The following is a 16,095-nucleotide window of genomic DNA, read 5'->3' as shown; positions in this document are numbered from 1 at the left end:
ACATATAGTCATGCATGTATAATAATATGATGATAATTGTTGATTCAATATATTTCTGTCTCCTAGTGCAAGCGTATTGGATTGAAACCAGAATGCAGCCTTGCCTATTCTGTAAATGAATTGATTCTCGGTTAGTCAGCCACTGCCTCATGGCTCAGACTCGTTCACATGCAGCGGTCGAGCTCAGCCGGGAGACGCCAGAAGGCATTTCCTCCTCACGGCGAGTTTTTGTTGCCATCCTGTGGTGCCAAGACGTACAGCCCGGTCGTGAATTTTCTTTTTTTGCTTCATACAGCATTAATTGCGGAAAACACTTTTATAGGAATTTTGGATATGCATGTTATATGTATTAAATTATTCAAAAACATTTAGAAATATCGAAGAGGCATTTGCATTACTGGTCGGGCATGCCAAAGTAACTAAAGAACGAATATGTGTACAGCATAACTTTGTAGACATAAAATATTTTTAAAACTATATAAAGATATCTCATTAAATGGGTTGTTTGAAACACCCACCCGTGTTGCCAGATTGGGCCAGATTGCCCGCGCATTATGGCCCAATCTGGCAACACTGACGCCCACGTGTTGCGTCGTTACCATGACAACGGATGTTGACACGCAGGAGGGAAGCTGGCGTGATGCTAACAACGTGCTAAATCGACCCCCTTGTCAGCAGCATAGTAATTCGAGGCGTAAGGATGACAAAAATGAAGGTGAATAACAATATATACGTAGTTTAAAACGATTAGTCCTGGCATGCTTCAGTCACGTTATTTAACTAACGAGCTAGATTAGTTACATTAGTTATATAACTAACGAGCTAGATTAGTTATATTAGTTACATAGTCTTATTAGGTGGTCATCATTTTTCTGTGAGGTGATCTTTGTTGGTACATTCAACAACAATTATGTGTAACCTCATTTTTTCCAGACATCCGGATTCAAATGTTTATACGGTAACCAAACAAAAGGAGAGAGAGAGAGAGATCGGTAAGTACTTCGGTAACTTGGTGTGCATTACATAAAAAAAAAACAAAACACAATATTGACTCCAACAGAGCAGATGAGAGACGTGTGGTTTCTTTCCAGGGAGGAGCGGCCGTGTGTGAACTATAAGTGCGGCCTTCTCAACACGATCCAGGACGTCCTGAGACAACGGCCAGGTTGGACTGAAGTCAAGGAGTAAGTGTTGGTGTGTAAACAAAACAACGAACAAAATAAGAATAGTTGCCATCACTTTTGTATATATCATGCAGTCATCTGAAACAATGTAGGCTTGGTGTGGCACCATTACATTTTTGAACATTAGCGTGTCGTGTTAAACCCACAGAGAAGGAGAGTGGGACTTCAACTGGTGCGACGTCGCCTGGCTGAGAGAGAACTTTGACAATACTTACATGGAGGAGCATGTGAGGATTTGTCACTTCCGCAACCATTACGAGGTGGGCCAGGGTCCTTCATACAACCATCATATCACCATTCAGTCATGTAGCAGATGCCTTTCATACAAAGGGCCTTAAAGTGGATGATCGTAGATGCATGCGCACATAGGGGTCGGCATCTAAGCCCAAGGGTGCCTGCAGGTAGACTGCAGACATTGGGGTTAGAACTCAGAACCCTTCCACTGGGAGTCCAATACATGCTAGTTTATCCTGCCTGTATGTAATCAAAACCCTGGAGATGCCAATGCATGAAACATGAGAAAGAACGGCACCACTAAAAACGATGAACTGTTGATCCCTCTCCATTAAATCAGGCTGATGTTTCAGCTGACGCGCAAGAACTTCATGGTGAAGAACCTGAAAAGGTATCGCAAACACCTGGAGCGCGAAGCGGGCCGGGGCGAGGCGGCCAGGTGTGACTTCTTCCCGCAGACCTTCGAGCTGCCCGGCGAGTATCACCTGTTTGTGGAGGAGTTCAAACGCAGTGCAGGCAGCACCTGGATCATGAAGCCGGTGAGCTGCAGCACTGGTGGACCCTTCTGCTCCCTCTGGGCTGATGTACTCTCCTCCAGTAGAACACCATTATGTACACCCATACAGATAAACACACGCACACACACACACACACACACACCCACACACACACATACGCACACACACACACGCACACACAAACACACAATAAATAAATTACAAAAAAAATAAAATAAATATGTATACTTTATATATAGTCCTAACCCTATATATATAGACTATGGCTAAACTGGCAATCCGTAATTCCTTTGTTGCCATGGATATGCAATGTTAATACAATGCAGAACAATGCTCCTTGTCATTATCAACTATACCATCCACAGCTCTGATATACATTGTGAGGATTCTCCTCGGAACAATCTTGTGATTTACCTGAAATCCTGCTGAATCCCCATTAGGCTACATGATACATGGATCAGGTGGTTATCTGTATGTAAATATTACCTACATGACAGGATCACTCAGGGGAAATGGTGATGTCTGTGGGGCATAATGCTAGAAGCCCTAATAGATCCAGGGGTCAGCTATGGATTAATGTTAACAGTGTTGAAACATATTCACTGATTGTGTTTGCTTCATAAAACAGACTGGCCCCACACTCTTTTAAAAAAGGCCTGAAAACCCATCTCTTTAGAAAAGCCTTTGGCTAAACTGCTATTGTAAATGATTATCTTTTTCTCTGTTATTTTTCTTTTTAATCTAGTTAGTCTTTTATGAGGTATTATTTATCTTTTAATGTGCATTGTAGCACTTTGAGGTCATTGAGTTGAAAGTGCGTTATAAATACAATTTATTATTATTATTATTATAAGGAGGAGCTGGTTCTGCTGTTGAAGGGAACTAACCCTGATTTATGGTTTATTTTAAAGGTAGCAAGATCTCAAGGAAAGGGTATCTTTCTGTTCCGGAAACTCAAAGACATCACGGACTGGAAAAAGGTAAGGCGCCATTTGCCATCAGAAACCCGTTCCAAGAGCAACCATCTTGAATTGAGATGTGTTCACACCCGTGCACACATGTTTGTCTGCAGGATGGCACGCGCTCGGAGGAACAGAAGAACGACGTGCATGTGGAGAGCTACGTGGCTCAACGCTACATCGAGAACCCCTACCTCATCAGCGGTAATCAATCATTTCAACAAACACACACAAACACAAACAACAACCCGTTCACAACCTTTCACTAATATTCGCTTTCAAGCACACCTGGAGCAGGTTAGAAAACAATAACATACATATGACGTAAAAATCAATCCAGCTCAAATCTGCAGCCTGTAGTGGGAGCGTACGCATGGCCTCAGTATCCCCTCCCATGGATCACGTCTGTCTCTGCGGCCTGAACGTCTCTCCCTTCTGCGTGTTTCGCTGAAGGCATTTCTTCTTCTCCCGCAGGCAGGAAGTTTGATCTGAGGGTCTATGTGATGGTGACATCAGTGAGTGATGAGCTTTGGAATTCACAGTGACTCATGCACATCCTTAGTACCCCCCCACCCCCCCCAAACCCCACCGGCATAACCGTGTGTGTGTGTGTGTGTGTGTGTGTGTGTGTGTGTGTGTGTGTGTGTGTGTGTGTGTGTGCGCGTGCGTGCGCGCGCGCGTGCGTGTTTCAGTACATTCCATTGAAAGCCTGGCTGTATCGGGACGGCTTTGCACGGTTCTCCAACACGCGGTTCTCTCTGAGCAGCATCGACGATCAGTGTATCCTCCCCTCCCGCCCAGCCTCGTATTCTGGGACGAGGCTGAGCTCTGAGCGCACGGACCTGCCGCCGCGGAGTGTGACAGAACGCACCACATCCAGGCCCACTCTCTTCATTGTTATCTTTTTTCGTTTCTGAGGAACATGATTCATTGATTACGTTCCTGGCTGACTGCTTTCATTCAGCCTTTGTTCCCATCTTAACCCCCCTCATCTGGCTCCACACTGATGAGAGGTGATGATGCCATGCGTGTGTAAGCTCTCCTTAATGCATCACCTCAGATGTGCATCTCACGAACGTGGCTGTTCAAAAGACGGCGCCCGACTACGACCCCGAAAAGGTCAGAGATTCACGAATCTGTAGTGCGTGATAGGCCATTCGTGCGTGTATATTATGCTCTTTGGTCCATTTCTGCTGGAGCTGCACTGAGATGTCCAGCTGTCTTGCCCTGGTGGTTGTAGGGCTGTAAGTGGCAGATCCAGCAGCTCCGCAGATACCTGACGGCCAAGCACAGCCGAGAGACGGTGGAGACGCTGTTCAAGGAGATCGACAACATCTTCATCCGCAGCCTGCTGAGCGTACAGAAGGTCATCATCAACGACAAGCACTGCTTTGAGCTCTACGGCTACGACATCCTACTGGATGACTGCCTGAAACCGTAAGAGAGCTTTTTCCAGCTTTACCTTTTTACCTTCCTCTCTACATCCCTCTCTCTCTTTTCGCTCTCTCTCTCTCTCACACAAACACGCACGCATGCACACACACAAACAACGCATACAAATCTGCTAGTTTTCGCATTGAAAAACGATTTCAGAAATTGGCACACACTGTGTTGCAACATCCCATAGGTGTCGTAAGTCGTATGTAACCAAATTACGAATGCATCGTTACATGGACTCTGACGTTTTTGGCAACACACAAATCACCTGGAAGATGCATTCCAAAAGGTCGACTTTATTTCACGCAGTCCACGGAACAAAGTGTTTCCGAAACATGAGCAGGGGGGGGGGGGGGGGGGGGGGTCAAAGGGTGAACTGTGACGGCTCGGTAGACGCAAACGGACACGCTCCACTTGACCTTCTCCCCAGGTGGCTGATCGAGGTCAACGCCTCCCCGTCGCTCACGGCCAGCAGCCAGGAGGACTACGAGATGAAGTGTCGGGTGCTGGAGGACACGCTCCACGTCGTGGACATGGAGGCAAGGTGAGGAAGGACTGCTCCGTAGACGTCGTGTTCTGGAAGAGCTCACGAAGGAGAATGTGTTCGCTCCCAGGCACTGGATAGGGTTTCCCTCTCCCTGCCAAACATCTGTCTCTAACGTCCCCCCGCTCGGACGGAGTGGATCAAACACTCATCCTGTTCTCATCCTCCTCCCGCCAGGCCTCTGTCTCTCGCCCCCTGCGGTTCTTAAAGGGTTTGATCGTGGGGGCGTCTGAGGGGTTGGTAGGACCATCAAATGGCCTTTCTTTCATCATACAGTCCAACATCAGATCCTTGCAGACATACAGGTCTGGGCTGATCTTACCCAGGTGTCCCACTGACCCCGCCAACCGGTCAATCTAAGGGTGTATGGGGGTAGGCGGTTGGCTGGAGCTGGTTTGGGATTGGCCTTTTCTGTATAACGGTAACCCGATAGGAATCAGGGGGTTGCACCTTTTTGTCGATAAAAAGGTCTTGATTTGAAGGTATCTGAAAGCCCCGGCCTTGTCATGTGTTTTGATATGCTTTTGTGATGAATTAAATACATATTAATGGGACAGTGACACACAATGGGAGAGTTACACACAATGGGAGAGAGTAACGCACAATGGGAGAGAGTAACTCGCAATGGGAGAGTGTAACACACAATGGGAGAGAGCAACGCACAATGGGAGAGAGTAACGCACAATGGGAGAGAGTTGCACACAATGGGAGAGAGTAACGCACAATGGGAGAGAGTAACACACAATGGGAGAGAGTTACCCACAATGGGAGAGAGTAACACACAATGGGAGAGAGTAACACACAATGGGAGAGAGTTACCCACAATGGGAGAGAGTAACTCACAATGGGAGAGAATAACACACAATGGGAGAGAGTTGCACACAATGGGAGAGTTATCCACAATGGGAGAGAGTAACGCACAATGGGAGAGAGTAACACACAATGGGAGAGAGTTACCCACAATGGGAGAGAGTAACGCACAATGGGAGAGAGTAACGCACAATGGGAGAGAGTTACCCACAATGGGAGAGAGTAACGCACAATGGGAGAGAGTAACCCACAATGGGAGAGAGCAACACATAACACACTGCTCCCTGATCCATCGAGACGTAACCTCTTCCCTTTCAAGTCTAATTCAGTCAATGTCAAGTCGGTTGCATTTGTATTGCCCTCACTCCATTTGATTAATCCTTCACCCAAGGGTGCCACCGTCATCACTTCCTCAGCAGCGGGGCGCTCTGAACCCACACAGACCTCCGGCCCTGGGTCTGCTGACGCACGCACAGAGAGACGAGGAGCCGTGGGACGACAGCGGTCCAAACGGGCTGGCTGGTGTAAAGAGCATCACGTTGCTATGGGCTGTAGGGTGGGGGGGGGGGGGGGGATCTGCCCCTGCAGTGACGCGGGCCTCGCTCATTACAGAGCAACATAACTGAGTAGCACCCAGCTGCAGCCCCGGGAGCCAGGGACTGTGGTGTGGCAACGGCACTGTTGGTTTTTTTTCTTTGTGTGTCTATCAATGTACTCATCGCTGTTTAGATAGATACTATTGATCAGCAATACATTGAGCTGTGTGATGGAGAAGCGGTTTGATGTATTGGTATACGTTGGAGAAGATCTATCTATCGATATCGATATCTAGCCGGGAAAAAAAAAAAGCCGGACGCTATTGACATAACTCGGTACGGCCCCCCTCCTCCCCGACCCAGAGAAGGTCGTCTGGTCGGGGCCTCTGAGACGGAGTCATCATGGTGCATGGTTCAGGAGCAGCGGCCTGTGACTGACGAGCTGTGTCTGTGACCCGCAGGCTGACAGGCAGGGAGAAGAGAGTGGGCGGCTACGACCTGATGTGGAACGACGGGCCCGTGTATAGAGAGGACGCCGGCCCCGAGACGCTCAGCAGCTCTTGTTTCACCGCCAACACCCACTTAGGTATATTGGCTGCGGCGGACGAAGATTTATTTTTCAGAGTCTTAATCATCGATGCCCGTTATGAATTGACCTGTGAAATATTGAAGCGTGGAGTGTGATTTCAGCTCATCGTGGGTGCTGACAGCTCGCATTATGTTGCTGTGTTTCAGGGTGTGTGAACGACAGGAAGAGGCAGCTGCAGCAGATGTTTAAGCCACTTCCCGGTCATAAGAGGATATGATTGTCAAGTAACCAATGTTGTGTTTTGTTTTGTATTCATTTCCTTGCAGAGTAACAGAAGTACCAAATTGAAATGAGTGCAAAACATTTATTTCTATGCCTTACAAATACTTGCAGTCAACATTGAGAAAAAACATACAACATTCTTTAGCGTGCGGGTCAACAATGTAATATACATGTATATAGTTCACAGACCACCCACCCATAACCTATGGCTTTGATGCTTTTCATAAATGTCAAGTAAAGGGAAACCATATTGTTTGATCCAGCGTTTTCATGAAACAAGTTCACGTGATGACTGTTAAGACTTCGACCATCAACAGTATCCTAGGGAAAACTATGCATTCTATGATACATATGAGTTGTTTTAATTGATTACTTTTTAAGACACTATTTAAACTATGATAGAAATGGAAATGTCATGGAATCACTTAATTGGCCAATGGTTAAGCTGACAAACTATAGAGAAAATATACATTCAGCTTATTTGGTATTCTTTTCTTTTGCACATAAACATGTATACATAACAATCTAAAGCATGGATAAACATTGAACATAACATATTTCCGATAAATATAACTATCATATACAAAAATCTGGAAAAATATGCATATTTTTGTAGCAAACATTACACTGTCTCTCACGCACAAGTCAAAGCTCAGCTCTAGGCAAAATATTTTGTAGTGAAACGACAATTCCACTTTGTTCGAACAAAAGCCCTCATGACCAAAGTGGGACAACCACGAGTACATCTGAAAGAACCCACTTCAACACTTCAACTCTTTTATCTTCTTCACTAATAATGTCGCTGAACAAACGTCTTCCTGGGGAGGCACCAATGCGGGCGTGAAACAAACAAAGAGCTCTTATGAAAGAATACATTCCAACATGAAAAGGAAAATGTTCACTCAAAGATAAATACGGAGGACTCAGATCACACCCGCCACTATTACTACTTGGTCCATGTTGATTTTTCAAAATATACAGACTACCCTATTCTATATGTATTCCTACATCGACAGACTGTACTACTCGGAGGGTTGCGGTGTAACAAACCTCAGGTTACATTGAAAGCACAACTACGTCGTACTACTTTGTACTATGTGTAAGTCTTGTACTGTGTAAAGGTACGATGAGCGGGAGAAAGTGCATATTCATGATCCAAAAACTACATTAAGATTGATGTCTGCATATTCCTTGTATATAGATGAGTCTTGCAATATGCCTCATTGCTGTTTTATCACTAGACTTGTTATGTGACTATTTATATTGATATTCTGACTGCAGCAAGCAACGGCTTCGTTTTGAGTGCTGGAGTGACGTGTTAGTAATACACACATTACACAGAAAGCAAGCATAAGTTGAAGCCTCGCTATTTAGTAACCATTAAGTAAAGCGTAATAACTACAGAACCCGTTTACTTAGCTACGAAGTGCACGTTCTTTGCCTTGCCGTTGGGCTTACTGCCAGGTGGTCTGGAGAGGGAAGCCGGCTCCTTCGTCGTCCTCTTCATGCTGGGTTTGGCGGCCGTTCCTCCCGCCTCCGCTCTCTGCCCGTCCCGCTCGGCCTTCCTGGCGGCGTTCAGCTCCCGTTTCCCCCCGGAGGTGATCCGTTTCTCCGCGTTGGGGCCTTTAGTGCCGGCCTCCTTCTTCACATCCGTCTCCGAGTTGGCTCTGACCCGGCCCTTCCTCTGCTGACCTCTGGCCGTAGCCACCTGGCCACCGCTAGCCACCTGGCTACTACTCCCGCCACCGCTAGCCACCTGGCTACCACTGCCGCTAGCGATATGGCCATTGCTGCCACTAGCCGCCTGGCTACCACCACCGCCACCGCCGCCACCAGCCAGGCCTCCACCACCACCAGCTCCTGGCTCCAGGTGGTGGGTCTTCCTGGCGTTCCCCGCCGCCTGCATCTGTTTGACGTGACTCTTTGCCGACGACGGGCTGACGGGAGTCTGCGCCCCTCCTCCTCCTCCTCCCCCACCACCCCCCCCTGAGGCCCTACCGTCGGAGGAGGTGGCCCGGCTCTCGCTGCTGCTCCGCTTGGGCGGCGCCCCGGCCCCGGCCCCGGCGCCGTTCCTGGCCCTGCGCTCCATCAGCGGGCTGAGGCGGGAGTGGCGCTGGTAGGCGTACGGCGAGCAGCTGCCGTTGCACAGCGGGTAGCGGATGTGGCACTGGGGGCAGACGGGGTAGCGCCCCGGCGGCGGCTGCCCGGGGGCGGCGGGCGACGTGGGCGTGTTGAGGGACACGGAGGGCGGGGCTCTCTGGACCTGGCGCGGGCCCTTGGGGGAGTTGAGGCGGGGCGGGGGCGCGGTGTGAGGCCTCGGCGGGTGGGCCGCCGGCGGAGCCGCCGCGGAGGACAGCGCGCCCGGCTGGCGGCGGCGGGCGCCCTCCGCCTGCACCGTCTGGATCTGGTGCCACTCCAGCTGCAGCAGCCGCTCCAGGTACCTCTCCAGGGGCCCCACGGGCTTGGGCCGGGGGGCGCTGCGGCCCTCGGTGTGCAGGAACACGGCCAGCTGCCGCAGGCTCCAGCTGTTGAAGGGCGGAGGCAGGAACTCCGGGTAGCTGAAGGCGGGCCGCTCGGCCTCGTCGCCGTCCTCTTCCTCCTCCTCGCCGCCCGCCGCCCCGCAGGGCCCCGGGAAGTCGGGCGGGAAGTCGCTGGTGTCGATGACCTCGGCCCTCAGGTCGAGGTGAGGGGGGGTGCAGGGGGTGCACGGGGAGGGGAGGACGGGCAGCCGCTCCGAGTCCGACAGGTCGCTGGCGCTGTCGGTGTCGTCCTCGTTCTGGGCGTAGTGGCGGTGCATGGCCTCTGGGGTGGGGGCCGGGGAGTGCATGGGCATGTGGCGCAGGCCGGCGATGGGGGACAGGGGCAGGGAGAGGGCCCTTCGGTTTCTGCCCATCCGACTCTGATTCTGATCCACTTCGTTGCAGCATGGGGACAATCGCTGCATTTCTCGCTTCTCCTCTTTCCTTTGCGTCGATGAGTGCTTGGGGGCGGGAGATTTAAAAGGCCTTTCGTCTTGAGGGCTGTAAAAACAGGTTATGTCAGGAGGAAACCTTGGCAAATTTACAACTAGGGCTTTTACCAACCCACAGACTTGAACATATCATTGCCCGTACCGTCCCTTTAATGTTACCTTGAAAGTTTGCTTGTGTTTCTTGAGGCTGCAGCTTTGACCTTGCCTCCTCTTGACTGCGTTCCCTGTAATCAAATAGGTGAGATGGATGGGAGGATGATCTTTCATATCCACCTGCAAGCTTATTATTATTTCATAACAGTCAAACAGCCACTGGCTCACCTTGTGGACGGTTGCTACCAAGTCCTTTTCCTGACCTGGTAAGCCATTCTTCAACTGCCCACTTGCCTTTTTCACCTTGTTTCCCTTCTTTGAACTATGGAAACAGATGAAATAATAATAACATGAAGATAGTAGTTTCGCTAAATTAATGTCATAATTGTACACATTTGTTTGGCAAAGAAGCTTACCTTGTCACAAGTCCAGTATTCTCAGCGTTTCGAACCTTAATTTTATCTTTGGAGGAAACGCGCTTCAGTGTCGTGGATGCTGTTCGCTCCTGCATGATGGGGCCCATTTTGCAGGTCGTTTTCAGTCCAAAACAAGGAGGTATTCTAGCTATAGAACACAGCCTACATCTCGTCCGAGAGATTCAATTCCTAAAATGATAACGTTAACGTTCAAAACGTCCAGTTTCACAGAAATGCTGCTGCGCATGATGCGCATTAGGCACCTGTCTTGATATCCAGCCGTTTGTATTCGAAATAAATGAAATACAATAAAACGCAGCTCAATACGTCCCTGTTTTTACACCGGCATCATCCTTGACGTTAAATATAAATGACGCGTTTTCAACGTGAAAGCTTTGTTTGATTCGCCTTCCCTGTCAAATGGGTTTGTTTACCTGCTGCTACCTTGCTGCTTGCGCTATATGAAGTACTACAACGATAGTGTGGGTATTGTAGTTCAAGGCAATTGGTGTTCTGTCCACACGCAACCAGCGTTGTGTGTAATGTAGTAGATGTTAAACTCTACATGCCAATAGTGCCACCTATTAAGCGACGATTCAATATAGTCCGTGCGAACAAACCAGGGAACGTAGTAGTTAAAGGTCCAAATCGTAATATACTCAATTCCCCATAATCCTTTGCACCTCCTCTCCCTTCTGGGTCAACTCAGGAGCTGCGCGCACATTCGTAGCCCCTTCAACGGAACCCAGGATTTATAAAGCATGCGTACGATTTTTGTGCATTTCTTATGCGTGTTATTAACATTACAGATCTGATATTATTGCGGAAGACACAGAGGCACGACTGACGCACGGAAATGCGCTGCTTCAATGTTGTTGTTTTTTATATAACTGGTGGATCAAGCCTCGCCAAAACACGAGCTTATGCTACAGCTTGCATTTGTTAATCCATTGCTGCATATCGTGGTGAGGTACTACAGTCTTATTAACCCGTGTTTCAGCGGATAAAATAATCTAAATGTTCGGATGAGAACCGTACTGGATATGCACGTAGCTCACTCCTAAAGCACACGCCCACTCTCTTATTTTCTAAGCCAACAATCAAATAAAAACATTTAATTATTGAAATGCCTGACATGGTGCGAATGTGTCTTTTTCACCGTCATAATGAATCACTTTCCTTAAAAAGTAAAAGTATATTAACTATGTTGACATGAATGTATCCTCTATACTTATTCTACATTATGTTCTGTCTAGGAAAAGATGGATTGGTGTATTGGAAATATAAGGATTCCCCGCAGCGAGACTGATGGCTCCTTCGGCAAAGCCCCAACGTCATGCACCACAATCCACCTGTCTGACGTGATCAGTGCGACCGAACTCAAGCCAGAAAGGAAACTCATTCCAATCCGACCCCCAGCCCCCAGAGTCCCCCCACCCAAGAAACAGCAGGAGACAAACCGGGGCCTCTCCTGTGAACCGCTGCCCAGACCTATCATCCAGAGACGCTCCAAATCTCTGCCCTCGCCGCAGGAGAGGAAGAAGCATTTCAGAAATGTCAGGGTGCGTTTCGCTGACTCCTTAGGGCTCGACCTGGAGGACGTGAAGCTCTTCAAGTCGGGGGAGGACCCCTTCATCCCCCAACACGTGGCCTTCCGGCTATTGATGGGTGCCGAGCTGACCGACGGCACGCACCTGGAGATCTCCCTGCCCTACCTGAAGCCCGTCTTCTCCCAGCAGCCCGGGGACCAGCCCGAGTTCCTCCAACGCCTCCAAAGGCAGAAGGTGTGCCTGGAGCGGGTGCTGTGCTTCGAGCTGGGCGTCATCGGCATCACCCAGGTGCTGAACGTGCACCCCGATAAGGAGGTGGGCGTCCGCTACTCCTTCACCGAGTGGAAGAGCCACACGGAGACGAAGGCCTCCTGGGTACAGAGCGCCACCCGGCCCGGCGACGGAGGGGGCGGAGCCTGTCTCAGCGTCGACACCTTCCGGTTCCACCTCCCCGTGCCGCCGTTCCTGCAGCCGGGGGCGGTGCTGGAGTTTGCCGTCCGGTACACGGCGTGTGGGCTGGAGCACTGGGACAACAACGACGGGCAGAACTACAAGCTGGTGTGCCATAACTACAAGCTCAGCGTTCCCAAGGAGTGCGAGGACAGCCTGGTGCACTTCCTGTGAGACAAGGGAAGAAGACCGCTGCTGAGGGGACATCCTGGGTGCATTTCGGTTTCTGTTCACTACACTATTTAGCTCTGCAGTAGCTTTGCACTCATAGGGTATTTCCCTGCGTATTCTTTTGTAGATTTTAAGTAAATCGTCACTTTGAAGCAGCCAAAGCTGAATTTCAACAATGGGGAGAAATAAAACAATTGCACTTTTTGTATGTAGTACAAGTAGTAGGCTATAGCAGTACAGTAGCCTGACATTTTCAGACAATTCGCCAATGCATATCGGTCCGGAACCTCTCCGGGGCGTACCGATGGGCGTTATCAACAGGTGCCAACCATATTGCCTCCGGACGCAATTGGATAGACCTACAACCTATCAGAGCAATTGATCGTGTTATGCGGCAGCCATCTTGGTTGTTCATGAAATGCCTCAACGGCTCTCCCATTAGGCGCTCCTCTGTACAATCAACGTATCAGAGCCGCTGTACTTTACATAAACAGTTGTGATTGGCCCGACCGAGCCCGTGTCTGCTTGAAATCGCCTGAACAGGAGGCTGGCCAGGCACATGCTAGAGCAAATACAGAATGAGCTTGCAGGGTCTCCTGGTTCCTGCAGGCTAGCATTACAGTACAGTACAGAATAGTAGAAACCACAAATAAAGATAATTAGACAGTTTGATTTGGCTTTTACCTGCACTTTATGATACAATAGAATAATTATAAAATAAATGTACTTTATCAATCCCAGATGGGAAATTTGCTCAACTTGGATGCACAAGTAATTGCTTTTTGTAATGCAAATATTATTTTTTTCTTGATGTTGTTTAAGTATTTTGAAGGAAAACTCAAACATATGAACTATCCGGAAATTATATTTTAACGTAGCAACAAACTAATCCATGTTAATTTCTGTACATATTAAAGACATTTATTATATTTTAACATTGTGTCATTGTCTTGTTTTTGGATTTGAATAGTAAGTTATCACGTCTTAATTTGCAAGAAGAATATCTAAAGAAGAGTACAGGTCTTCACATATTCCAGCTGTATTATAGTAGCAGCCTGCTACGCCCTATAATAAAGTGGCCAATGGGAATCGGTCACCTGGTTCAGGACTCGACGCCACACGGCGCATGCGCATGCGAACGATATTTCCCGCGCTCTGATCTGAAAAGAAGAAGGAACGTACGAATTGCGTTTATCAGAATAAAACTCGTTGGTTTTGCAAAAATTTCGGTCGTGAGTATTAGTTTTCATTTTTAAATACTTGATTTTGTGGAATCGTATCAGAAGTTATGAATTAAATGTAACAAAAACAACCTTTTAGTAACGATTAGGAAATGTCAACCGCTAGCAGCACGTCCGAGTTAGCAACATCCCAATAACGGACGAGTCGTGAGAGAATTCAATCCTCTGATTATAAAGGAGTTATCTTTCATCACCGTGTACCTTTAGAGCAGTCAGATATAAAACCTGTTACAGTTACTAAGCCGGTATTCCCTCTAGCCTGCAGTGAGCCTGAGGACTGAGGCTTCAGCAGCAGTGGGACTGGTAATAGAGATAACTACACGACCTTGATGTTTGCGCCATGGCGCCTGGCCAGGATCAACAGGTGAGCGCATCAGCTGGTCAATAATGGATCGATCCTATCAAATAAAATGTGTGTTGAGGGTCAGTGTGGGAATTGAACCCGAGCCCTGTTCGTAGTTGGAGAAGCTGGTGGATGAGGCGCTGAGGAGCAGCCGTTTTCAGCGACTGGATCTGTTTCTGGAGGAGGATTCATCCCAATGCACTGCTATAAAATGTTCCAAACAGTTCCTCGTCAAAGTGGACAAACTTGTAAACAGGGTAGGAAAAAACAACTATTTAAAACCACTTCCCTGTTATGTTTTTTTCTTTTATTAATCCTTTATTTAACCATGTAAAAGGCTCATTGAGATTTACAATCTGGCCAGGAGGGCATCATAAATCATACAAATAGATAAAGGTTTCGTAAAAAACAAAAGCGCACAATTTTCACACAATTAAAAACTGCCACATTCAAGATCCTATCGTTATGAGCCAAAGGCATCAAATGAAATAAATTCTGGTAATTTCATGTCTTCCTGGAGGGTGTTCCTATTCAAATGCGATATTAACATGCTGCTTGGGAGTACATTGAAAGGTGTGTGTCTTGCCTGCAGTGTTTGGATCAGAAGGCCACCAAACATGCAAGTCTGTGTCTCACCATCCTCTACAAGTGTTGCAAGAAATTATCCTTTCCTGGGGACCTTGGACCATCTGAGATCATCGCTCAAGGCTTTGTCAAGAAGATAAGGATTTTAAAATGAAAAGCATAATCGTTATATTAAATAAGTAAATACATTAACATGTTTCATGTAATTTTTTTGTATGTACATGGTGGATTGGTTTGAGAAATGCAGGCAACTATGGATCAAGGGAGGCCCACAGAGAGATGAGGACCTGCTAACCCTGGCTGAAGACTTCTTTGATTCATTGATGGTAAGCTTGTACCACACAGTTACTATTCTAAAGGGTGAAGGTTTACAAATAGTAATAGTAGAAGCCATCGAAATGGAAAAAAACATTGGCATATTGCCATTGTTAGAGGGAAATGATTATATATTTAATTGGTGTAAACACAATCATCTTTTTTCAAATATAGATTTAGCTTCATCACCAAATGCAAAAGGTTGGACATTTAATCTTTCGCTCTTTTTCTCTCACTCTTCTTTCCCTGATAGGCTGTCCATGAAATTAGCAAAGAGGGTACGTTTTCACTCTTGACAAGTTGACACTTTGATTTATGTTTGTCACCTATTATACAATGCTTGTGTTTTTCTTTATGAGACCTAAAGGAATCGCAGAACAATCATTCAAACATCTCATTTCCAACACCAACAAATAGACCTTCCTTTCAACACAGTTAATATTAGTAGCAAAGACTGAGGGGTATATTTCTCATTTGCATAATGAATGAGTCACACCAGTCATTTTGATACCAAAATGTTTGATTGTTCGTTCTTACAGCCGCTAAATAGCATGTTCCCCTTCACAGCTTTTGTATTATTTAGTTACATGAATTTTTTGGAGTTCTGCTTGACTGTTTTTTTTTCCAGTGAGTTATGAGGACCTTCCGCTCTCAATATCCGATCTTTTTATATTTTAGGACAGATTTAATGATCTTCTTGTTAATGGGGATAATTGTGTTATTTACAGTATGATATGCTAATATGATTCACAGCAACATATCAAGTCACAGATATCTTCCTGCATCCAATTGGCCAGTTGGCCACAAACCCGACAATCTATATACTGATAAAAAAAGAGGTATGACACAAATGTATATTATATAAGAATGTTTTTCTAAATATCTATATATATTTTTGGCAATAAGCCTAGAGGGGTCCTGGGTATT

General features: G+C 47.2%; 4 protein-coding genes across 7 annotated transcripts in view; 3 read left to right on the top strand and 1 right to left on the bottom strand.

Moving 5' to 3' along the window:
* Positions 1-602: 602 nt before the first annotated feature.
* Positions 603-7,092, top strand: ttll9 (tubulin tyrosine ligase-like family, member 9). 2 transcript variants are annotated; one of them, XM_060059803.1, is made up of 14 exons: positions 603-715; positions 934-992; positions 1,092-1,184; positions 1,333-1,444; positions 1,772-1,957; positions 2,848-2,916; positions 3,009-3,099; positions 3,370-3,410; positions 3,588-3,675; positions 3,956-4,014; positions 4,136-4,332; positions 4,763-4,876; positions 6,684-6,808; positions 6,958-7,092. In XM_060059803.1, exons 1-14 carry the CDS (start codon positions 701-703, stop codon positions 7,026-7,028), a joined length of 1,320 nt encoding a protein of 439 aa, XP_059915786.1. In that variant the 5' UTR covers positions 603-700; the 3' UTR covers positions 7,029-7,092. The 2 variants fall into 2 exon arrangements, with proteins under 2 accessions (XP_059915786.1, XP_059915790.1); XM_060059807.1 differs by having other exon boundaries at positions 1,092-1,194.
* Positions 7,093-7,101: 9 nt separating this feature from the next.
* On the bottom strand, positions 7,102-11,174 carry fam217ba (family with sequence similarity 217 member Ba). Its single transcript, XM_060059778.1, has 4 exons — positions 10,514-11,174; positions 10,326-10,419; positions 10,164-10,228; positions 7,102-10,053 (listed from the first exon to the last, which is right to left on the bottom strand). Exons 1-4 carry the CDS (start codon positions 10,618-10,620, stop codon positions 8,445-8,447), a joined length of 1,875 nt encoding a protein of 624 aa, XP_059915761.1. The 5' UTR covers positions 10,621-11,174; the 3' UTR covers positions 7,102-8,444.
* A 48-nt stretch (positions 11,175-11,222) lies between these two features.
* Positions 11,223-13,480, top strand: LOC132463599 (protein phosphatase 1 regulatory subunit 3D-like). 3 transcript variants are annotated; one of them, XM_060059891.1, is made up of 2 exons: positions 11,223-11,278; positions 11,770-13,480. In XM_060059891.1, exon 2 carries the CDS (start codon positions 11,776-11,778, stop codon positions 12,685-12,687), a length of 912 nt encoding a protein of 303 aa, XP_059915874.1. In that variant the 5' UTR covers positions 11,223-11,278; positions 11,770-11,775; the 3' UTR covers positions 12,688-13,480. The 3 variants fall into 3 exon arrangements, with proteins under 3 accessions (XP_059915874.1, XP_059915868.1, XP_059915862.1); XM_060059885.1 differs by having other exon boundaries at positions 11,230-11,483; XM_060059879.1 differs by having other exon boundaries at positions 11,231-11,478.
* A 305-nt stretch (positions 13,481-13,785) lies between these two features.
* Positions 13,786-16,095, top strand: part of LOC132463330 (synaptonemal complex protein 2-like) — a 28,139-nt gene continuing 25,829 nt past the window's right edge. Inside the window, exons 1-7 of the mRNA XM_060059395.1 lie at positions 13,786-13,916; positions 14,184-14,289; positions 14,385-14,525; positions 14,861-14,991; positions 15,077-15,179; positions 15,422-15,446; positions 15,922-16,007. Coding sequence (XP_059915378.1) covers positions 14,266-14,289; positions 14,385-14,525; positions 14,861-14,991; positions 15,077-15,179; positions 15,422-15,446; positions 15,922-16,007 — 510 coding nt within the window. The 5' untranslated portion in view covers positions 13,786-13,916; positions 14,184-14,265. The remainder of the gene's footprint in view (positions 13,917-14,183; positions 14,290-14,384; positions 14,526-14,860; positions 14,992-15,076; positions 15,180-15,421; positions 15,447-15,921; positions 16,008-16,095) is intronic.

The sequence above is a fragment of the Gadus macrocephalus genome, chromosome 1 (genome assembly GCF_031168955.1).
Source record: "Gadus macrocephalus chromosome 1, ASM3116895v1".
In the NCBI taxonomy this organism is placed as follows: Eukaryota; Metazoa; Chordata; class Actinopteri; order Gadiformes; family Gadidae; genus Gadus; species Gadus macrocephalus.
Note: the sequence above shows the minus strand (reverse complement) of the source record. Positions and strands in the feature narration are given on the sequence as shown.